Below are 25,516 nucleotides of genomic sequence, written 5' to 3' on the forward strand. Positions count from 1 at the left end.
GTATTTTGAGAGAATGAAAAATGCAAGTTATCAATTGATACAGTTTAAATAAATTATCGATCGATCTTCATAAATGTGTAAATTTAATTAAGAAATGAATCTAAATGAAGATTTAATTTGTGTTAACATTCAAAATAGGATCGATCAATAGAGCTCGAAGAAATATAAGTACTGAAAAGAAGAAAAAAATTTATTTTCTCAAATATACATAATATTTATTTATTTATTTTGTTCTTCCTAGCTAGAGAGACTAACAAATTAAGATAGCTTTGTTAAATTGTTCTCTGTCATCTTTCAACAAAAACAAAAAAAATTGTTCTCTGTCCAAAATACCCCTAAAGCAGTGGAAAGGATCAGTTATTCCAGAATGTGTATAACGCCAAAGTTCTTGAGTGGCCCCAAGAATGGACAGGTCGCATGTGCAACTTGCCATGCATAGCATGCACCTGTCAAAGCCCAAGGTTTCACTTCTCCTATAAAAGCAAGCAAAGACTTCACTCACTCACCACTCAGATACAGCCTCTCTCTTCTACTTCTAAGCCTACAAAATAATTCTCTTTCCCCTATGGCCAAGCCGCTGGTCAATGACGATGACAAGTCTCGTCAAGAGCAGCCGCCAAACAATAGGCGTTGGAGGCCCCTTCTCTTGCCTGACCTTAACCTGATCATTTTGCCACCCCAATATCCCACCAATAGGTATCCTTCTGCTTTTGCTTATGCAGCAAATTAAGGAGAAGGAATGAAAGAATTGATATATACCAAAACGAAATCTAAGAGTGTTTAATTTTTCTTCTACATACACAATGATTCACTTTTGTATACGATCTCCACAATTTCTTTTTAATTTCATGTTATTCCTTTGTCTCTAGGCCTAATGAGGATCCTCTGATCTCTACTGCCCATCCAGATTCAGAGCTAAGCAGGTAGAAGAATACAAAGAACTTCATTCAAGATATTGTTAAAAGTCCAAAGAACTATTTCATTTCTTTTTCCTTTTCTTTTTTTGTCTTAAAAAATAAAAAAAACGAAACCATTTTAGTTCTTCTCTGAATTTTTATCTTTTCCTTTTCCTGTTTTTGTTTGATAAAATAATATACATGCAGTGATGATGAAGTTGATGACGGTTCTGAAGATGATGGAGACTCTGATTATGAAGATGATGAGGTGGTGTGGTTGATTTATTACTTAATTAATAATTAATTATCTCTCTTTCACATATAGTGTTGCTCCTTAAATAAAACTTAATCTAATCGTTTTATTTGTGGCTTTGCATGGTGCCATACGTGAAACAGGAAGTAATGGAACAGCTTGCTGAGCTCGCTAGGAGGCGGGAGCTAGCAATTCTGATGGAATGGTTATCTCTCGAGCCCGCTACATATGCATTAAAAATTATCCTTTTTAATTCCTATTTCATTTTTGATATATGTTATTTTCCATTATTTTTGATATCTTGATTTAATTCTAACATTGTTGTTTTCTTTTTGGGTTTCTGTTTCTAATTAATTGATCTACCTCACATAGTAGGATGGAGGTAATATTTGCATCCAAATGATTTGTTACTTAAGTCTGACGCCCAAAAAAAAAAGAAGAAAAAACTAGTTTAATTAACCGAAAAATCCTCTTCGTTTTTCTCAGGAGCTTCGCCGAGAAATCCTTACCATCCGTGAAGAGCTGCGAGTCCTGCAGAAGAAACTGGGGTCAGTCCTTCAACCCTAATCCTAGCTTGCATGGCATGAAATTCTCAAGTGTAATTAACTGATATAATTATTCATATTTTGCTATACGTGTTGATTGATGCAGAATGAACCCTAAGAGCTTTGGTCCTTGAAGGGCAGTTCGGAAGGTGCTGAGAACAAGGAGATTGGAATAAAACCAAATTATTTTCTGCTTTCAGTTTGTTGCTTTCAGTTTAAAGTTTTCTGTTTCGAAATGCTAAGTGGCAGAATGAAATAAAATTTGCTCTTTCATTAGGTGTTGATCCTTCATCTCTCTTTCTTACTTTGTTTTTGTTTAGATGTTCCAAAAAAAAAAAAGGTTTATTTGACATTTCATCTTATATGTCGCATTGAATTAAAAAAAAAAGAGTCAAAAATAGATTTTGTACCAACATTTCTAGCAATCGTCACTTTGTCCAACGTACTATCGCTACACGCCGACGTTCACTTGTTGCAAAATTCCTAAATGTAGCGAATGACATTACTTTTCTACGTTTCTCCATATACATAGTGTTCAAAAGAGTTTTATTATGACATTTTTAGGTGTTGTTAATTAATCAATATTACGACTTAATTAAATGTCGATAAAAGATACTAAGCGTCGCAATAAGATTCATACTGCAACATTTGTTAACATTAAACGTTGTTATACTAATATTTTAAAAGGTTGCTTCAAAATTGAAATTTACAATGTCTATCTTCCTTCTCTAATTAATAACATTCGTAAATATCATTTAATAAATATCATGTTAAAAACTTGAATATGAGATAAAAAAAAAACATCATAATGAATAAAATTCTAAAGACATAGATGTCATAATAAATTTTGTAACAAAATAAATTATAACAATGTTTATTTCAATTATTGTTATAGTTTAAATTTTTTTCATTTTAAACCATGCTTAAGGATTACATTGTAAGAAAATCTTCCCAACAAACATATATATGTTTTTTTTTTTAAAAAAAAACATAATGATATTATATTAATCGAAAGAGTACAACAAAAAGCTGAAACCAAGTCTTTAGCCTAAGTGAAGGCAGAAGCCTTGCCTTCAACCTTAAGACATATATATGACCGTTTCATAGTTCCCCTAGACCACAATTGCGGTCATCCCTTCACCAGTGGCGGGTGATCAAGCTGCCTGCCAAGGCCTCTCGTCTTAGGCTAAGCCTTCTGCTCAGAGGTCACTCTTACATTGCACGAAAAGCATCCAGGTGAAACTAATCCCCGAGATTTGCAGTCTACAATTGTTGGAGTAAAAAAATTCAAACTTGTTGCCACCAGTGCTCCCCTTAGCTGATCCGCTATGCCGTATGGTGATAAATTACTCCTCGCATGCTAGCAATCCTTCATGGTAACAAACATATTTTGTTGCAGTGAAAGTCTTTCTAGAGACAGCAACTTATGAATAAAAAGTCATTCTTAGACTGAAGCTTTGCTACATAAGATCGTGGTTCTCTCTCTTCAATATTGTTCCTCCTAATCTATTTGATGATATCCAAATGGCGATGACATCGAGATGATTAATTAAAAAAAAAAAGTAAAGGCCCATCATCTTAGAAGAAATATATTGTTATGTGACTATATATTAAGGGAATAATTAACGATCACATAAAACATCCAAAAGATATCCAAATTTTTTAAATTCTTTGACCCTTTTAACTATTACAGCATGATAAAATGTCCCATTATCCAACGAAAATTAAAGAAACGATGTCGACGTGCAATACTAAAACTCTCCTATATTGATTGTGAAACACAATATTCAAGGAAATGATGTTTCGCCTTCACTTTATTCGACTCTATATCGCATTGTGGATAGGAATGATTATTCCATTTCTTTGCGCCATTTTCACACTGCATTCATTTCCTGCATATTTCATTTACGTTTACCAGACAATACTGCCTAAGGGCACGCATTTAGCATTAGGACTGTTTGCATGGTTTACTCAAAGTAAGTATGATTGCTTGTTGCTAGCCATATAGTTTTGAGTGCTTATTCAACGACAGGAATCATACGGCATTAGCTACAAATATTCAAATAGAAAAATGACTGGCCTTCATACCAGGATTGGGGCTCCTGCATTGTGTTGCTGGCTAGATAACTACCACAAGTCCCCAAAAAACACAGACCTCTAATGAACCGACACGGTTATTGGTTAATTTACAAGTCGTGAACTCGCCTGTTTTTGATTCAGGGACATTTGAGTATACAAACTTCTCATATTAGTAAGGCGTGGGCTCTTTATTCACATTACAATACCATGGCAGTTAAGTGCCTATTCTAAAAAACAGAGAAGATCCACCATCCAAGTTTTTATACATAATTGTATCACCAAATGCTGTTAAGCACATAAGATAATGTTTCTATTTTGGTTCCTTGGGTTTGTTCCGCTTCGCATTTAAGGTTTGTGAGGAATAGATTCAGATAGGTAGAGAAGAAAAAAGCTTCATTATAAAAAACATTTTCATCACCTATTCTTACTTGCCTTTAACCCTATAACCACCTGCAGTCACACATGCTACCTGCCAATTAGTGCAATCCTGGTACCCTAACCTCATTCATCTACCACCTTTTTGTGAGTGTGTGCAGACGCCTGCATACTTAAACTATACAAGAAATTGAAAATGAGATTTCTGTGAAACCAACATATGGAGCTTAGATCGGTTAAAAATCTGATGACAATTGGACTACCCTCCGATATGCTTGCAAAAAGCCTTTCCAAATTTCAAGTAGGAATTCAGGAAACTAGGCAACTGGTTTGTGGAATTAGTACTGGATCCAAAGGAAACTTGTTACCAGAAATTCCTTTGAAAACATTAATATCATTTTTCACAATTTTACTTAGTATAAAGCTATAAATGACAATCCAAAATACAAGACCACAAAACCACAGTGTACAATGACCATAGCAATCAAGCTGTATAGATAAAAGAGTACCAAAACGAATTCATCAACCAACATGGTAATATCAATTGATCTCAATGGTTTAAGTATAAAAAAGTTAGCACACTAAAGAATGGGGAAAGGATAAATTGAATTGAGATACACTATCATCGTTGTGACAGAAAACCTACAAATCATTTTTCTTGCTCTTGCCATAGGACTAATTCTTCCTTCTCTTGAAGAAACGGAGACCCATGACTAGAAACTTGAGAGGCAGAGACTCTAGGCAGTAGGCCCAGTTGGAATCAGCATTACGTGGTCTTTCCTTGAAACTAACCTTAATATTGAGAGTTATCAAACACCCAAGGTTCATGCAAGAAAAGCTCCCGCCCATTCATTTGCACGGTCCCTGCTGCTATATCTTCGGCACGTTTCCTAGCTGCCTCAGCTTTCTTAGCTGATGCATCTGCATCCTGCTAATGACATGAATTATAAGTTGAAAAGGCTGATAACTACTATCCGAATAATGCTGCAAAAACTGAACAAATTGTTCAATTGAACCTTTAATTTTCTTAAGACTCTGGAGTCTGACCACCACAAACATTTAAGATTTTAATGGTAAATTCAAATTATTCAGTTCTCAGTTCTACAGTTTTTGGGGCATGAATGCGATTTTATTGGAAATTACGTGAAAATTCAATAAGAAAGTGAGCACCATAGAAACCCTAATCGACAGAAAGAATTAGAAAGAAAAAATCAACGATTAATATAGGGAAAATAGAGAGAGAAAGATAGAAAGAAAGAAAGAGGGACCTTATGGCGTTTCCAAGCGAGGAATTGGGATTCCGTAATCGGATTGGTCCTTGGTTGTTCCTTCTCTTGCTTTTGTTCTCCTTCTGCTCCCATTTTTTTGTTTCCTTTTCCTCCAGAACAGAGACCAAAACTCGTGATATGCACCCTGCCTTGCTTACTGCTAAACGTCGGCGTTTCAGAATATATATAGTGTCTTTTTTTGTGAATTTTTTAAAAGAATTTTACAACAAATAAAGATAATTTTTTTTTCCAGAATAATCTACAGATAAAGTTAATTCTTTTTTTTTTAAATCACACTCTAATTCTATGTAGATTGATCTGCTTATTTAGTTTAAGTCAATTAAATGACATGTTTGATAATTATTGAACGAAAGAATATTCCTTTTTTATTTTTTTCATAATACTTGACAAAGTTATTAAATTATTGATAAAAATTTAAATAAGTTATTATTTTTTATTTTCATTTAATCAAATTGTATTTTTATTGTGAATCAAATAAACTCTTATGAATAAAGGTTGATTAATTTTTATTAGCTAAAATATTACTTGACAATTTATATTCGATGATACTAATATGACATACTAATATATTATAATGAATGATAACGTAAGATTTTCATTTTCCTCATTAATGGCATATTAAGTCACATGACATTTTAACTAATTTAATCAATCATTAGTGATAAAAGTTTATTTGATAAAAATAAAAATATAAAAACTTGATTAACAGTAATAAAAAAATAAAAACTTATTTATATTTTTATAAATAATTCAAGAGTTTTTCGAAGCAATATATTTTTAAAAAAATTTAAATAATTATTGTTACCATTCAATTTTGATTTGTTCTAATATGATTAAGCAAAATGATCACAAAATTCTAATATAAAATTGTTTTAGATCAAGCTTTGGATCTCAAGCAAATTAGTAACATTATCTTCGACTTAATTATTAATTTTATTTGTTTAAGGATAGAAATCTCACGTCTGATCAGTTATATGAATAATTAAAAAAAATTGGGGCATAGATAAAGACTTGCAAACCTAGGAAAAGTCAATCCATATGTTTCATGCAATTTAAGAAAAGAAAAAGGAAAAAACTGCTAGCCATGATATCATACAACATGTTTTACATGTCTGCATAATCTAGGCCACGCTGCAGATAGATAAAAAAGCTTCTGACTTCCATGATCAAACCAATACAAATTAAAGGAGCCAATTATTAGCATCCACAAAGGCTACATTAGCATATATAGGCATACTTTATTCAAATTCTTTTAAGTGAAGTTCTTGATTAAAAATCATTAATCAAGAACTGGAATCGAAACCTAGCTATATATATATGGAGCTTTTAGCAGTTGTTGGTGCTTTCTAATTTAGAAGCAAGGCATTCTTCCACAGCTTCACCAACAGTGAGGAAAATCCATTCTGCTCCAATCTTCTCCATAAATTTTGCTAGCTTTAGCTTGTGTATGGCTTGCCACCTTAGGTTCACCATTGCCAACTGCCAAAAACATGTAAATTTAAGCAAATGTCCAAATTATACTACTAGTAGGAATAGTTAAGATTGCAATGGCAATGCGATGAGCTTACTTTTATGCCTGATGAATTCAGCTTGTTGTGCAGCTCTTCGAGTGCCACAATTCCAGAAGTGTCAATGTTCATCACATCTGTCACAAAGTAAAGCCACTTAGTCTATAGTCTAGTGGGTGGTTTTTTTTTTTTTTAATGATTTTAAATCTGTCAGATGATTGAACTCACTGGACATGTCGAGGATTAAGATTTGAACTCTGCCTTTTGCGGTTTCTTCTGTTTCATTTTCTTCCTCTGTCACGCAACTTATTATTCTGAAACAAAGAATGCAATGTTATTGTTAACTCAAATGGAGTTACCTTTCCTCTCTTGTGAATTGCAGTTACACATACCTTTCTCTGAGAAAATTGGCATTGGCAAAGCAAAGTAATGCAGAGTTTACGCGAAGTGTCAAGATGCCTGGAGTTTTAATGGCCATGGGATATTGATCAATCTCACAGAAGATATCTGTTCTTGGTAGTCTTCCTAATTGTTGAATGGCTGGTCGAATGGAATTCAGCAATATCTTGGCAAATGAGATAGTTACCTGCAATGAATGGAAAATTTCCCAATTAGGAACAATTGCGCCTCTTCCAATTTAATATGCAATTGTAAGAAGAATGATTGTTAATATGCTATCTATCCATATTACTTTCTAACATGGTGCATTCAATAACTAACACCGACATCAATTTGATCAACTTCATCAGTACTTTGCTGTAGAGTTACAGCATATCAGCATTCTGAGTAGGCTTGGGGAATAAATATACAAGAAATTTGTGGAATTGTTGGTGTGATAATTGAATGCATCCCTAAAGTTGTGACAGGAATGGTTGAGTCAAAGCTTGCAGCTCTAATTGAAATTATTGCTACCTAACTAAGAAAATTGAACACGATTTTTAAGTGCCATATGCTACTTCTGATTTTTCTTGTTCTCCTGGTACAGGAAGGAGAAAAACTTTAAGATGTTTACCCAAATTCCACCCTTTCAACTGTCTTAGTTAAACCCAAATAGCAATATTGTCATTATCATTACTGATCAATAAATTCTGTTAAACATACATTAAGAACCTCAAAATAACCTCAATAAGGATCTAGCAGTCTGACATGGAAGTCCATTGACAGTAGAAACATTAATAGAGGTCCCTCACTGAACTATTTCCGCACACTGTATAGTAATATTTTTCAGAAGGATCCAATCTATGTCTGTCTCTTATGATTGCAATTTCCACTAGCTTATAAGCAAGTCCGGATATAAATCTACTTACTAGAGTAGCAGGCAGAAAGTGACAGATACAATTGTAGTGGACAACAAGCGACAGGGGAATGGGGTTCCACCACAAGTTTTGCAACAATTATTTGTCCAGAAGGTATGGCGACAGCTTCTGACTTCCTGAGTATATAATTTTATGGAACTTGAATTATGGAGCTCAATTATAAGATGGAACCCACAAGTCACGAGTTTGAATTCTGTCAATTTTGAGCACTGAATATTTGAAATAACACATCATGAGTTATTGATCATAATCACATGTTTTAAGCAGATAATAAATTTATAGTAAAGTTGTCTGATTGCTGCGGTTTAGGTTCATTGGTTATGTACAAGATCTAGAGATTATGGGTAAATGCAGGTGATTCCTGCCTACCTTACCTGCTTATATATCTGCACTTAAGATAAATCACTGGGGCTGATAGTGCTATTTACTCATCCAATAATGGTGGGATATGCACGTCCTAGACATCTCTTTCTAAATCTTATATATACATCGAGGTTGTTCCTAACTAATGCAAATGTTAAGATAATTGCCTGATAATCCTTTTGTTGAAGGCATAAAAAGAAAATATTAAAAAAATTACCGCAGCTAGAAGACCAATCTCCACCGATGCGAACAAGACTCCAAAAAAGGCACCAATGCAAGCTAGGAAGTCTAGTTTGTCAACCTTCCAGATATAGTAAGCTTCATTAATGTCAATAAGCCCAGGAAGTGCAGACAGAATGATGGAAGCAAGGATGGCAATGGGAGTGTAATACAAAAGCCTGGTAAACAACTCCAGTGACAGTAGCACTGTGACGGCCATAACTATATTTGACACCACAGTCTGGCAGCCCGCACTGAAATTCACAGCAGTCCTAGAAAATGAACCTGCCAACACATATGCGCAAAATGACTTTTATTCCATGTATTGGCAGTGAACCATTATTATTTCGTAAGTACATTTGAATTTGGTAAATGTAAATATGACAACATGACATTAATTTACAGCTTCATATTCGATTGGCCAAGAAAAGTAGCTTACCAGTTGCCACATAACAAGAAGTCAGAGATCCTGCAAGGTTCATGAAACCCATGGCCATCATTTCTTTGTTCCCATCTAAATGGTATCCTTTGATTGAAGCAAATGATCGACCAACTGCGATGGCTTCCTGAGGTTAATTTTTAAGTAAAATTATGTTATGCAAGCTAATATAGATTTTCGTTTGCCAGGAGAAAAAAAGGAGAGATGAATAGTAATTACGCACAGTAAGAGCAACAATAGCAGTAATTAAACCAATTTTGGCTGCTTCTGCAACATGGGGGCCTTCAAACTGTAACTGATGGAGTGAACTCGGATTTAGGCCTCCTTTTATGTGTTTTACTACCTTTACCCCATGCTTATCAGCTTTGGTAAGATACACTATCAGGGTAGATAATATGACTGATATAAGAGGAGCGATTGCTGGGAACCAGAAGAGTTTTTTGTTTCTTCTTCCCTGAAATCAGACAGGTTCTTCAGACTTACTAAACCAAAAAAAAATTACTAAAATTGGAAGCAAGAATTTGGTTACTCACGATAAACCTGGCGACTAGGAGGAACACCAGGAATAAACAACCGAGGACGAAATTCAGAGGATACCACTGTTCGAGAAAGGCAAAAAGGGTGAGATAAGACTACTTTTAAAAAGTTCTGACAACCAGAAAATGAACAGCAGGGAAACCAAAGATTCCAAACTGGAGAAACATCAATCTAAGCATTCATACTCAGATTATACGTGCAAAGTTTAATTTTTTTTTTGATGGCAAACAAAATGAAGGCTTATGATGGGAATTGATTCTGTACGACTTACTTCATGTTGAACTGATTTGATAACCGAGTGCAAGACTGATATCACATCGGTTTTAGTGGTGAAGTGACTCATTCCAAATAGTCCCTTAAGTTGCTGAAGGCCTATGACGATGGCTGCACCCGCCATGAATCCAACAATTGCAGCATGTGAAAGAAAATCCACAAGGAAGCCCAATCTGTGAATATCAGATAGCAAATTGTTTGTCAGAGAAGAACTTGTGCGTTGATCACAGGAAAACGTCAATTCAACTGCAAAAGGATTTCTTACCTGAACAATCCAAATATGGCTTGGAAAGTTCCAGCAAAGAATGTCACAGTGAATACTAGCCTTCTGTACCCAATGGGGTCAGCTGCAGGATCCACCAGGTTTGGAATCATGGAAGATAGCAGCATTGAAACCACAGCCACCGGTCCGATAGCTATCTCTCTCGAACTCCCCATTAAAGCATAAATAAGAGGCGGGACGACACTTGTGTCTACATGAAACAAGCCCAAACCAAAGAGAAATACATATATCAGTATAAGGAAAAATGTAGATTCAGCTTATCTTGTCTCTTCCTAAATAGGTAGACTGCAGGCTGCTTTAATGGATTGGACAAAAATAATTCTTGCGAAACTTCAATCATGATAATAGACTTTGCTTTCAGCAACTTACATAGGCCGTATTCAGGATCAAGTTTCGCTAAATTAGCATATCCAATACTCTGCAAAAAAGTTTTTAAGGGTTGGAACAAATAGAACATAAATATGCTTAGTAACACACAGAAACATAAGAAAAAGGAGAGCTCTCTATACCTGAGGAATGCTAAGACTTGCAAGAGTTAAACCCGCCATTAAATCATGCTTAAATTTTGAAGCCTTGTAAGTCCTTCCCCAGCTGAGGAGTGGAAATAGACCTTGGAGGAATGACATGGCAGCGGCATGTCTCCCCCCGGTCGATGAGGAGTGCTTTCTTCCACGAGGAAAGACACTTCCTCTGATAGCACTAACAAGTTCCTGCCATAAACTAGGAGGGTCAGGTGAATTGATCAACCACTTTTTTCTCTCAGTTCGACAGGCATCCTCCAGGGCTAGCTGCTGCTGCTGCTCCTCCACAGAGAAGGTCTCGTTAGGCAAGGAACCCATAATTGTTTGAAGTGTTTGAGTGAACTCACTCGCTGAGCTAGCTATATGTTATATGATACTAGAAACATAACCACTCCATAATAATTGGAAAATACTGAAAACAAAGTACAGTTTATGAATTGTGTTTAGAGTGTGAGAATGTTAACATTGTCTGGACCATTTATATATATACAAGAATGACTTAAAATTTTAGGAGTAACACAGCTGACGTGGGATCATATTGTCTTGTGTCCAAACCTAAGGTTATAAAGGAAAATAATCATTTCTTCATAGTACCAGATCAATAAGAAGAAAATGTGAGTAAACACTTAAAGACATGTATAATTGGCATTTTTTAGAAGGGGCTTTCAAGTGCTTCATTAGAAATGGATAATTATAATGTGGATTTGGAATATTTCTTCTAAACAAAGTAACAAACAAGCCAAACAATAATGATGCTCAAGTGACAAATAAGTTATATTAAAATTATTATGATGTAGATTAGATCCTAATGATTAGCACCCATTAGATTTTGCTGCTAGATCCAGCAAAAGCAGAGTTTGCCCTGTTTAAAGAGCAGGGCAGTCATTACATCGATGCATTCATGAAGAACAAGAATTTCACTGTTAATTATTTGGTACATGACAGGCTTAAGAAAATTCCAGGCAAGGTTCACACTGTCTTATTGGATTGCTGGTTATCAGTCCATGGTTCAAGAATCCATTATCTGAGTACAACATGTAAGCAAGCATATTGTAATTGTTTTACACATTTTCTATATTCTCTTGTTAAAGCATATGAACCCTCTTTTCTAAAAACAAAACATGAGACTTGATTACAAACAATGCATGTTCAAATGCAACTGAATTTTTTCTTCATTTTCTTTTCCTTGATTTGGCTGACGGCTATTGGTTCGTTTATATGAATTAGCAACGAATCTTTTTCTCTTTTTCCAAACAAACAAATGATGAGAGGTGGCACTCTCGATTTCTTTTTAACTTCTTCCACTAAAAGATCAAAGACCCAAGGGTACACTCCTTGATAACCTGGAGAAGATTTTTCATTTTAGGTATTTCGGGTGATTCAACATGTTCTGGAAGTTCTTACATGAAAATATTGGCTCCTGAATAAACTACTGATTTAAGTTTTTGATCAGATCATAATTCAAATGGTACCTAATATAAAAAGAAAGTTATTAATTTCCTGACTGACTCTGCCGACTTTACCGTCACACTGTGATCCATTTGTGCTTCATAAAATGGATTGTGGTGTTAACATATGGTTGCACTTATGGCAAGTCGATTTCAAGGGGCAAACCGAACTTAAAGCGAAGAGTAGACCAGATTCATCAGGAGTTGGAGTTAAGGAACAAGCCGCTGTAATTATGCTATACCATTTTCTATTGCTTTGGGTGAAAAATGACCAAAGCACACCATTTCTATTGATTCATACATGACAAAAATGAAAATGAGTGGTTTAAGAGCACTACTTGTTAAAACATTGTCATAGTGGTAGATGCCCATTGACAGTAAATGATTTTCAATGAATCATAATGACTGATTAGACCCAAATGGATAAATTGTTCAATGATTGAAGTTTCTTATTAGTTAGAGTGCATTCATTTGTTTTCCTTTTTTGTTCAGCGCCGAGTATTAGACGTGCACGTTTCTGTCTGGTGTATTTGTGTTTGGTTTTGTTACCAGTCAGTTAAAGACAAAAAACCTAAAACTTAGCACATCTGTCTGGTGTGCAAGAATAGGACCTTTCATGAATGTGTGTTATGTAACATGATAATCAGGGAATTCTCTCGCCCTATATGAGGAAGGCATCTTATTTATCAAATAAGATGGTTAGAATGTTATTTATCCAATAACATAGCAATTGGTGTACATTGGCTGTGCGCTCTTTAATTTGGAATGCTTTTACAGAAATTAACCAATGTACAGACTCTCTTGCAAAGTTGGGAGTTGATTGAAATGATTTATCTGTGAGTTGGGTCTAGGATGGAGGATTTCTAAATATTCTAAGCCATGTCCAGGATAGTGCAGAAGGTGGAGGTATGTGGTTCATGGATTGTGTTGCGTGAATGCAGTGTCTGCATATTTTTTCTTTTGAAAGGTCAGTGTCTGCGTATTAATGTGGGGGAATATGTCTATTGTGCTTGGATATGTACGTGGTTATATGTGTTGGGGTTGCTGTGTTTGGGTGATGATGCTTTTGTAACAGAGCTCCTTCATCTTCACTTGTATCTACCATATTTCAATAAAATCGTTAGCTATGGTGGACACATGCACCATCTCATAAACAGAAATTCCCTTCGCATTTTTTCATGTACAAAAACCATATAAAGGAATTGCAATATGTGTGTATCACTACTTAACAATACCTAAGTTGATTGAGTGGGATTTAGATACTTTAATTTGAATAGTCAGCATAATACCTGTTTTTGTTTTGAGTACGGAAAAAGAAAATATTTGTTAAGTTTTTAATTTTAATCTTATATTTATAATATTACACTTTGGTTTCTAAATTTACATATAGGTTGTAATTGATTGATTCATTGATTACTTGTTCGAATTCATAAGTGGTGTAAATATGATTTTTAATTTTAATTTTGATTCATAAATGTGATTTTTGAATATCATTTTTTGAATTCCAATTAGTTTAGGTTTTAAATCATGTAACTAATTATTGAGTTCAGAGTTTAATCAAGTTAAGAGTAGAATCTAGGTAGCTAATAACTGTTAATATTTAATCAATTTAAGTGCAAATAGAATTTTTAATCGATTTGGATTAGCATATTTTGCAAGAGAATTCATCACCCTTTCTCGTTTCTAGCCATGTATATTTAGCACTAGAAAAGAAATTCCCCACCATATATTTTGCAAGTTGCAACATTTAGGAACGATAACCACCTATACTGCATTAATCATGGCCATGATTACAATTGATCGAAACCTAAAAGAGCCTATAATAGAAAAAAAGAAAACCATTATTCCGGTCGCTGTATATTTCCTACATCATACGACATATGGTTTAGATGGGAAATTGAGGGGTCACTGCCTTTGATTCTGCTTGGATAACAAAAGTTATGGGTCCTGTACCTGATAAACGTGGAAGCAAGATATCCCCAAAATGGTCTTCAGGGCATTCGAAAAAGAGTGGAAAGATCACGTGTTGGGATACAAGTTCTTTGGGTCCGCAAACTCATTATTAATAGAACCTATACGTGTGGAGGAGATTCAAAGATTGGCGCTGGATCATGGCTTTCTGTCACACGGTGTCCTTTGGCTCCAATCCCTCGAAAGAAACATTTTTCCAAAGCGCCCCTCATCTTCATCCTCTTATCTGTTGCCCTCTGTTCTCCCCGTCATTCTCTGATTGTGCTCCTCTAATCTAAAAGGAGAGCACCAACATTGTCAGCCAAACGTTGGGATTGGACTGCCGACCCACTAACTTAAGATTCCAAGACTGTTCCATCTCTTTCATGTTTTGCCTTGTGTCAATCACCATATATTCTTCTTTTACGTATCCCAAGTCTTCGCCGTTTGAAAAATGCTGCTGCCGGTGTTCCTTGTTGAGGAAATCATGGTAAGGTGAAGGTTGCCACTGCACAATGTGCTAGAATTCACTGGTGCTGCCTGCAGTATATGCAAGTCAAACATTGCTCTTCAGTTCCTTACCCTTCCGCCCTTATCACTTGAATGAAATCGGCTAGATTTTTTCCTTTTTCAGAAGGTCCTCTAATTTGCCTCTCTCAAAGAATATATCGGTTTGATTGCCAATTCCAGGAAACCAACAATTTTTTATTCCTAGAGAAGACCATCACACTTAACATTCTACTGCACTCCCAGCCACAATGCCAGCTTCAAGGAATACCATGCCATTCTGTTAATTTTGTGCACTTTGAAGCATGTAGTATTATGAGGATTATGGAATGCTGAAAAATAATGAATGAACATGAGATTGTGCATGGTATCTACTTCTCTGGAAATTTGAGTTAATTTTTGGATATATAGTTAGCTAATGGATTTTCCTTCTTAAAGAAGAAAGACCAATTGTTGGTCTCCATTATCTCTGTTTTGTCTGTCCCAAACTTATAAACTATGATCATGCACTCGTATAAGTGTTTTTCTAAACCAAAATATTCCAACTTCTTCCATACCAGATCGATGCACGTTTTATGTATTTTACTTTTAGAGCTAATTGGGCATAAAAGCCCCCACAAATACCTCTAATCCCAGCCATGCTAACGCCAGGCGACAAATAGAGTATATAATTATTGACATAATATTCAAAAAAACTCTTAAATTAGTTTTAAAAAATTAAATTTTTTTTATATTTTTGTTGCTTTTAATGAAATATTTGTATTTTTCTTTTGAGTAAAATAAATTTTTATATTTTTATTTTTGATCAAAGAAGCCCTTAAGTCTAATAATAGATTTAATCAAAATTTCATTTGTCATTTCATATCATATAATATCGATGTAACATGTTAACATATTATAATTAATAATGATATGATGTACTAACATATCATAATTAAAGATGACATAACGTGCTAATTTAACATGATAATATCATCATGCGGTATTTTTTACTTTATATTTACGTCATGTCAGTATCATATGAATATAAAATTATAAGTGATATTTTGATTAATGATAATTAATTAATTATTAGTCATAAAAACTTATTTGATTTAAAATAAAAATATAAAAACTTGATTAAATTTAATAAAAGAATATAAATTTATTTAAATTTTCTTCAATAATTTAAAGACTTAGTTGAGCATTATGTTAAAATTATTTTATATATCATTATCAATTAACTAATGGCACACTAAAAAGCAATTAATACAAGATTTTTAAGGGGGAAAATGATTTGACTTCTTTGGAGGATCATCCGTCCTACCAATTGGAGGATCATTTGCCTTTGTATCACTCTTTTTTTTAATATTTTTATTTAACATAGAGAAGAAAAAGGTATTTCACGATTTGAAACCAAATAAAATTTGTTTATTGACACCTTTAAGAATAAACTAATTACAATATCTCTTATTCATTAATTAATATTAATAAAAAAATAAAACTTAAAAGTATTTGAAAATTCTTAAAAATAATGTTAACGGTGTTAAGTAGTAAATAAATATCGAGCAATTAAGTATCAAATTTTAAATTTCATGGAAAAAATTTATTCTACCTCATATCACAAGATATTCTTCTGTAATTTATCCTTTTTTACTATCTTTTTTGGGTCAATTATTTAAATATAGTAGTATCTTAGGAAATTTATATTCGTATAATAATTTTGTTAAAATTTTAATAATAATTTTTGTATACATAATCATTATTTTTAGTTAGAAATAATAATAAAAAGGACAAAATACATTGAAACTCTCAATTTTTTATTATAATTATATACAAGTCTATTAGTTTTCAAAATAGATAGTTCATTCCAAAAAAATATTTTCGCTATAGATATAAGTCTTGTTATTAGTCAAATGTCAATATTTTTATTAATTTAATAACATGATGATATTTTTAAGATAATTTTTCTCTTCATTAATTTTAAAAATTACTACTTATAACTTATATTTTTTATTTTTTATTTTTTTTCTTTTCAAAAAAAAAAACCTCTCAACTTGACCACCCCATGATCAGCGGCTCTCCTTTGGGGAGCACTAGATTTGATGCTTTCTTGGGGAATGCATCAAGGGAACACCAGATCTATTGCATTCAGTTCATGCTCCCCAAGATGCTCCTAATGGGAGCTCGAGATTTGGGGTGTGTAGTCAAATTTTGCATTCTCTTGGGAAGATCAGCCGAATTTAGTATTTTACGACTAAATTCAGTCTCAGGGTGGTTAGTTGGTGTAAAAGAGCGTCACCAGTCCATCTGAGTGGAATAAAAATAGTAAAAAAAAAATCATTTTAGACATTTCACATTTAGACATTAAAGTCATTTACATGTTTAAGATGGATGGTCTATTTTAAAAATTAATAAATCATATATAATTATGGTCAAAAATTAAGAATATCAATGTATTTTACTTTAAAAAAATTCATAAACTTTATCAAACTTTTGATGCACAAACATGCTCTAGGGAAAATGACATTTAATGAGAGTCATCATGTAGTGGAAATTAAAATTTTTCCGTTCAAGTAGGATTATTTTTGTTTTGTTTAATGTAAAATACAATCATTGGAGAAGAGTTGTATATTTTTTTGATCATTGAAGTCGAAATCAAGAAACCAACATATTACCTCTAACGGCAACCCACATGAATGGTCAATGAGAAAACTCCAAGGAGGATTGAGAATGCTTGGGATGACCAAACCTTGTGCTAGAAAGGCTAAGTGACTTCTAATTTTTACACTTTTCAAGGTAAAAGTCGAAATTGAAAAGCTAAATCAGAGGAAGAAAAACCAGTCATCAATTGGTAAAGGGAAAAGTGTGCAATGCCAATTGGGTTCCCTTCCCTCTTGGGGTTGCCGAACCTCCTCTCCCTTTTTCTTTTTCAGCACTTAGCCACTTAATTAGGTCAGCTTATAACATTATATTTAAATGAGCAAATTAAAGTTAACTTCACTATTAAGTTATTGCAAAATTACGCTTATGATTTAATTGATCATTTCAAATAATCTCTTTTAAGTCATAATTTTAATACAATTAAGTTTAACTTCACTTCCCCATTTTACTTTCTCATGAAGTCATCCTTAATGTGTATGACATATTAAGCTCTTAACATATTAATAATAAAAATAAATTATAATTCGAAATAAACACTTTGACATTTATTATTAATTTTTAAGTTTGACTCAATCTTTTAGTAATCAGTCTTTTATAATTAATATTCCTTCATTTACTAATATCTTGACAAAACATAGTACATGGCTCTGTGTCTTCTCTATGTTGTCTATGTAATGTTAGTTCTTGATATTTGTAATCAACTCCCTTTAATGAGATTTGAAAAACTCCTTTTCTTGGATTCTCAGTTTGCCTTGCCTAAGACTCTTTCAATTTGTTATGTATCAAGGCAAAATTGGCATATTTCCTTTAGTATCACTTAAGATAATGAACTCCCTATCGATCATTCAATTACTTTCATGTGTTTCATACTACATCCAACATTCATCTTTTATGAATATCATTGGTTAAGACCGTTAAAGACTTTATCAAGTACTATAACACTCTATATGCAAGGTAACCCAATCATCTCAAGTCTAAATATCATTTATACAACTATCACTTAAAATTTTATTTTATAGATACTTGAGTGAGATATTATTTAAAATTCTAAGCACATGCAAGAGTCTTGTGACGAATTATTACAGATATCAAAGGGAGTCATTTAGATAACGAGAAGGATGGTCAACTAGTTTGGGAGGTGGATAAAAAAGAATCCTTATCTGTAAAGAAAGCCACAACTATCTTGAAAACTCATTCATGGTCTGAAACTTTAAAAAAGGTGGTATATGACAGCAATCTTCGAACTGTTGATAAGAGCTCAGGATTCTGTTTACTTTGAAGCAGAAGCCACATTCTTTGGTTGGATTGGTTGAAAGGGAAATGCACAAAGAACGATATTTTCATAATTTACGATTGTTCCCGGTTGAGATGAGTCAGCTACCATTTTTTTCCCTCTGTTTTCGTCAGTTCAAGCTTCTTGTTCTTTTCAGGTAATCCTATTAGTCGAATTATATGTTTATTTTAGGTGTGGTGGTTTTAGATGTATTGCTTCCTGCTTTCCTTGTATCTGTTTGGCTTGTTTTGACATCTTAGGCTTTTCTTATCTCCTCTATCTTTGTAGCCTTTTGATTTCTTAATTACTAAACTTTCTTTTGATCGAGACAAAAAAAAAAAAAGTTAGGCTACACGCACAAAGACCTAATCCTGCTTTTCTATTCATTGATAACACCACCGGCTAATAGCTATACTCTACTACACTTAAACTGATAGATTGATAATCATGTCTCCTCAATTGCCATTACAAATACTATATGAATTAAAAGAAAATAAAAGCATTGCAAGAGTGGATGAGCTGACCATGAGACGGTTTCCTTGCAAGTTTCATTTCATTTCATATCAATCATTGAGACACTGAATTAGAGAGAAGCGCAAATTATTTAGTAGGATTAATATCCCATTGGTGCTAACTCTCACTATTTTTTCTTCCATTATTGCCTTATTTGGAATTCCTCCGAGTTATTTCCCCCACATGTTGCAAGATTGAAAGGTGCTCTTTGGCTTATCAACCATTTTAAGATAACACCAATTAATTATAAACAAGTAATTATCCATATATATAAGGTGAGACAGAGGGAATTCTCCGCCTAATAATTTTATATTTATTTGTTCTTCACCTTTCAGGAGATGAGGAGATCTCATGCAATCACTATCGGTATTATTCAAACAATATAACATGGAAATGCATATAGTACCTAAGCTGTTGGTGGAGAGGGATGACTTCACTAACCCTAGAAAATCTGACAGTAGGTGGTTCTCTTTTCATTTAGAAGATATCAATTATGCTTAATTAATGTTTTTGTATAAAATTAATTAATTTGTTCCTAACGATTTAAGATATATCCGTGCTTAAAACTTAAAACATCAACTTAAAAGTAATTTCAAACAAATTATAGGAAAAGTAAGATGAAATTATTACGATAAAAGAGAATTACTTTCTTTTCATGTAATCCAAAATTATATATGTTGAAAAAAAATGTTTGAAATTAACATATATCCAAATTATAAAAATAATAAGAATGACTTGGGATGTTTTTAACCACTCAATTATGAGGGAGAGAGTTGACGAGGCATTGAGATGGATAATTTTGAAACCGACCAACTCAATTACATTTTCATTATTTTTTCGAGCTTTGAATTTCGAAGTCAACTTCCATGTGTATGAATACCTACTGCACTGGATAAGATTTCATTAGTTTTTCTAATTAATTAAATACTCCAATGTTGTCTGATTTCTTCTAAAGTATTCCATGAAAATTGAAGCTAATATTGTACATTGATACATCATTGCATGCGCTGGCCAATGGCTATAACTTATAAGTATCACGGCAATTAGCTGTAGGGTGCTCCCCGGCCCCCTCCAATTTTTTAACCAGTCATGCTTAATTAAGCTCTCATCATTGTCATTATCTCTTTTTTAATTAGCATTGATCCAAAGCCACCCACTTGTATAAGTGGGTGAGAAAATAACCAAAATAAGATTAATTAATTATTTGTAAAAATATATAATTATAAGAAATTAAAAGAGGGGGGTGGTGTTGGGTGTGTGTCTTTTCACTTGCACCACACACTCGATCGTCGAAAACCGCTCTGAGAAATACAATGCAAATAAGTGCGGAAACTAGTCACACTGAATAAATGTTGTTCGGGAAATACAATGCGAAATAGTGAACACAAAGTGGGCCCGCACAAATCCCGAAATATCGGCTCTGACAGGAATGCGCCCGCCACCACCCGTCTGTGCTCCAGATGCGTGCTCGATGCTCCTGTGATCGCGTACGTGCAATCCGCGATCACTTCCGACTTCCTGACGGCCCGAAATGCGCCTCGGAAGTCCGCTGTCCCGTATCTCCAAAACCGTGCGTCGGATGACGAAACCGACGTCGCCGTTGGAACCGCAGCGCGTCAAAACCCCCGGGGTAGCATCCCCGTCGAAATCCGGGTCGGTCGCCGGAGGTTGCCGGAATCCGGTCACCGGTCGTCTTCTCCGGGAACTGGTTTTCGGTCAAACTCGACCAAAACCAACGCGACCAGAACTGATGCGTTAGCCTCCTCCTTGCGGTGCTCTCCGCGCCAACCGTCGCTTGAAATACCTCCCGGATCGGTGAAACCGAGCTCTCCAAGTTTCGGTCGCCGGAATCCCGCCATCCGGCAACACCACTGCCCAAGACCGGGCTCTCCAAGCTCGCCTCAACATGCCGTGCAAGGATCCGCAGGCTGTGAGAATCACCTCCCTCACCGGAGAGAGATCCGAGCCCTCCAAAGGTAGCCCTCTCCTCTCTCTCTTTCTTTGTTTCGATTTGCACCCGAGAGCTCCACACCAAGCGAACGCACGGACCCCTCACCAAAGTCAAAATGGTGGGGTTACGGTGCGTCATAAAATAACAGGTGGCACACGAAAGTTACAAAATTTCTAATTTAATTAATTTAATCATTGTAATGTAAACATAATAGTTCTCAATCACTTCCTACTAGCTTTAATTATTAAACTTTTAAGTGATCCATTATCTTAATACAATTAAGAGGTGAGGCATTTTCTCTTTTCGACTAAATCAAAAGAGATTTATTAGAAATCAAGCAATTATACAAGTTTCTGAATTTCACAATGAAGATTGAAAACATTTCGACTCACAAGTCACGTCCGAATCATTAATCAATAAAAGATAAAGATGAGTTTTAAACTTATAAATAAGCATCTTCGTTTACCTAACACGTATATTTTTTAATTAAAAAAATAGACTCATAATAAGTGATATTAAAATAGATTCAACTTTTTGCAATAAAAGTATTATGTAATTGGATGAAGTAAAATGTTAGATCTTGCCGTTATAAATAAAAACCTTCTTCCATCTAATAGATATATTTTTTTGGATTGAAATCCAATGAAAATCAAACATTTTCTTTCATAGGCACATAAATTTATCATCACTATATTTGCGCTTCGGCACTAGTAATCTTGAGGGAAAAAGGAATTTCGCGTCTTGGGCCTTTATTATATTTTGTTGGCTTAAAATTCTCACGTCTGTACTATTAGCTGGAACCCTCATGCCTTGGATAATCAATTAGCAGTCATAATCGAAGATGGTCAACTCTCTGTTAAGACGTGAATATATTTTAAAGTTAAAACACATACTTTTCTCTCTTACAATTCCATGCTGTTATGTACCCAATCGTTTACTTACATAAAATTTAATAAGTGGTCATATTTTGGTACATAATTTAAATCATAAACGATAATCATATTTTATGCACGAGCTATTTGTATAGTCAATATCTTATCTAAAACAGGATAAAGAATTTTGATATAACACGCTTCAATAGTCTTGAGCATGTTATAACTTTAAAACAATCTTGAAATATATTCTTGATAATTTAATAAGGTCAATAGTCTTGAGCATGTTATAATTTAAAACAATTTTGATATAACCTTTTATCTTATTGCTTTTTGATAATAATAAAAGTTTACTTTTCACAAAAAAAAACAACATATATAGTAACATATATATATATATATATATATTCTAATTAAGACGCTCTCACATTGATTTGGCCACCTTAATTAGTGTACCCTTACTTAAAGTCAATATTTCCTGCTTTATAAAATGGTATATATAGAACTGTAATTAATTAATTACAAGGTATATACGTACTTCATACTCATTATAAAGGTAAACTCTTAACCTCAGATTGATTTACCTTTCATTTTGAAAATTTATGACACATTTTATATGAGGAATAGCTAAGCCATTCCCACCCTATTCCTTTCACAATTTTATTCTCCTGTTTGGTTGCATTTTGCTGTTAAAAATAGCCATTCCAAAGAATAGCTATTCCCCAAAGAAGACCTTAACCATTCACCTCTTTCCCTATTATTGGCCATTCCATAATTGATGGAATAAGGCAAAAATATCTTTGGATGAAAATATCTCTATTAAGTAGAAATAATTACAACCTTAGCACTATATAAGATCTTTTATTTTTTCTCTTTTTTATTTTGTTCTTTCTCTCTCTTCTTAATCTACCTCCCGCCCCTTCTCTCTAAGCAAGTTTGCAATCGTCCTCCTCCACAACCACTGTTGTCATCACCAAGTTCTCTATTGTCGGCCATCGAATAAACCACGGTGATGTTGGAGTGCCGATTTGATGATGGTTGTAGCCAAATCTAGCCATTGGAGCACCAATGTGGTCGTAGGAAGTGCTAGATATGGTGGCACCATTGGCCAGGTCGGCGTTTCAACGCTAGCTATGGCTTGGGCCAATGCCAAATTAGCTATCCAATGTCCGAAGAGAAAAAGGAAAGAAGAGACGAAAAGGAGAAAAAATAAAGAAAAATGAAAAGAAATTAAAATAAAAATTATATCAATTAATAAATTATTAATTTTTAATAAAAATAGAAATTAATAGATTAGAAAATAAAAAATACAAATAAAGAAAAATACTCAAATAATTAAAATAAAAATTATATAACTAATTTAATATAAATTATTTAATAATTTAATAATAAATTATTGATGTTTAATGAAAATGTAAATTAAAAGATTAAGACATGAAAAATACAAATAGAGATAAATGATTCAAATTATTACAATTAAAAATCATATAACTAATTTAATAGTAAATTATTCAATAATGTAATAATAAATTAAAACTATTAATAATTTAATAATAATTTATTGATATTTAATGAAAATAGAATTTATTTTTTTATGAAAATAAATTTTATTATAACAAAAGGATAGTTTTATCATTTTATCATTTATTCTTAGATTATTCTAAAGTTATTCTCACCAACCAAACATTAAAATAAATCATAATAACAATTCTTACTCTATTTCATTACATGAATCAAACTACATAATAATAATTTCATTATATTTCTTTTTTATTCTATTCTCACAAAATAACTATTCTGTTTCATTTTGTAAATAAAATGTATCGTTAAAATTGAATTTACATGTTTGTGAAAAACCTTTGAATGACATGTACAAAAAAAATAAAAAGTCTTTGAATGATATCAATATTATCAAAAAAATATTAATATTATGTACGAAAAACCACTCAATCTCTAAATAATAATTTTTTGGATGTGCTATGTATACAAACTATCATGTTTGTGAGTTATTAATATTTTGTTCCAATTAGTCCACGCCATTAAGTTTTATTAATTTGCTTTTAAAAAAATAAAAAATATAACAAGTTTAAAAAGTTTTAAAAATATTTAAGAAATTTGATATAAACTTTTATTTTTTATTATGTTCAATTAAATACTTAATTATATTTTTTTAAAAAAAATTTCTTTATTCTTCTAATGCCATAATACCATATTAAGTTTTTAACTTGTCTAACAAAAGACTTTCATTAGCATAAAAAGTTTGACTTGGGTAAAATGCTTGTACCCTTACAAAAACTCAGCACTGCACAATAAGATATTTGGCCATATGACATGATAGATATCTCACAAGCAAATACATAACATTAACTAAGAGCCTTAACCTATCAACCACAAAAGTAATTAATTATATATATTTTTAGTTAAATAAGTTATTATAACTATCAGTTAATTAATTATTATTAATCAAAATAATATTTATTATTTTATATTCACATAACGTTGACGAGATATGTTGATTTTTTATAATGACAAATGAGAGTGTCATAATGTCAAATTATCATATTGTATTAATATTTATCATAACAAATTAACATATCATATCAGCGTCACTAAGCATGAAATGATAAGTATCATTTTAGTTAATAATAATTAATTAGTTATGAATCATAAAAACTTATATGATTCAAAATAAAAAATAATAAAATTTAATTAAATATAATAAAAGAATAAAATTTATTTAAAATTTTTTAAATAACTTAAAAAGTATTTTTTAAAATATTATGGCTACTACAAAAGATCAATGGAAAAGGGAAAGTGGATAGGATCTAATCAACAAATAAAAAAGAAAAGATAGGATATAATCAAGATTAAACACATTTTAATCGGTTTAGACTTTGTAGCCCATCTTATTTAATTTGAAAGTTCAATGTGCATACAGTCTTTGTAATCAATGTGACAAATCTTGTCTAATCCTCTTCCTGTCCCCTACTTCAATCTTTTCAGAAAGATAAGGTCATTCGATTCTCAGTATGTGTCTTTTATTTGTACGCTTCAATTACCTCACAATTATTCTTTTTGCTCTTTGGTCTATTTTTTGACGAGTTGCACTTGGTACATGGTGATGTTAGAGTGAAATATACCAAACAAATAATCATATCACATCATGTGATAAAGAAAGATGAAACAAGTAGTAAGTAGAAGTCCCACCGAAAGGAAAAGTTCACCTGGCCCAAATTGAACTGAATAGAATATAGCCCCAAGGCCAATAAATTCAAACATCCCAGTCCAAACCCTAAAATCCTCCCAAAAGTGAACCTACCCTATAACTCGTCCATGTTCAACCAGTTTGGCATAACGTCTGCCTACTATGTCAGCCTCAAGGGCATGGCCCCACTCTTCGTAATTGTTGAATTTGACAAAGACAAAATCTAGTCAAAATAGAGGCCATGCCCTCTTCTCTGAC

General features: G+C 33.0%; 2 protein-coding genes across 3 annotated transcripts; both read right to left on the minus strand.

The window, feature by feature from the left end:
• Positions 1 to 4,666: 4,666 nt before the first annotated feature.
• On the minus strand, positions 4,667 to 5,555 carry LOC110416784 (zinc finger CCCH domain protein). The gene is made up of 2 exons (XM_021428870.2): positions 5,417 to 5,555; positions 4,667 to 5,076 (listed from the first exon to the last, which is right to left on the minus strand). Exons 1-2 carry the CDS (start codon positions 5,507 to 5,509, stop codon positions 4,942 to 4,944), a joined length of 228 nt encoding a protein of 75 aa, XP_021284545.1. The 5' UTR covers positions 5,510 to 5,555; the 3' UTR covers positions 4,667 to 4,941.
• A 946-nt stretch (positions 5,556 to 6,501) lies between these two features.
• On the minus strand, positions 6,502 to 11,387 carry LOC110416783 (low affinity sulfate transporter 3-like). Of its 2 annotated transcripts, XM_021428867.2 has the most exons (12): positions 10,885 to 11,364; positions 10,745 to 10,793; positions 10,358 to 10,565; positions 10,091 to 10,265; positions 9,816 to 9,881; positions 9,506 to 9,736; positions 9,283 to 9,409; positions 8,842 to 9,128; positions 7,338 to 7,531; positions 7,174 to 7,259; positions 7,006 to 7,082; positions 6,502 to 6,916 (listed from the first exon to the last, which is right to left on the minus strand). In XM_021428867.2, the coding sequence occupies exons 1-12, from the start codon at positions 11,212 to 11,214 to the stop codon at positions 6,764 to 6,766; spliced, it is 1,983 nt and encodes a 660-aa protein (XP_021284542.1). In that variant the 5' UTR covers positions 11,215 to 11,364; the 3' UTR covers positions 6,502 to 6,763. The 2 variants fall into 2 exon arrangements, with proteins under 2 accessions (XP_021284542.1, XP_021284543.1); XM_021428868.2 differs by lacking the exons at positions 6,502 to 6,916; positions 7,006 to 7,082; positions 7,174 to 7,259; positions 7,338 to 7,531 and adding an exon at positions 8,075 to 8,470 and having other exon boundaries at positions 10,885 to 11,387.
• Between the last annotated feature and the right edge of the window lie 14,129 nt (positions 11,388 to 25,516).

The sequence above is a fragment of the Theobroma umbraticum genome, unplaced genomic scaffold, assembly GCF_002168275.2.
Source record: "Theobroma umbraticum cultivar Fairchild unplaced genomic scaffold, ASM216827v3 scaffold_51.0, whole genome shotgun sequence".
Classification (NCBI taxonomy): Eukaryota; Viridiplantae; Streptophyta; class Magnoliopsida; order Malvales; family Malvaceae; genus Theobroma; species Theobroma umbraticum.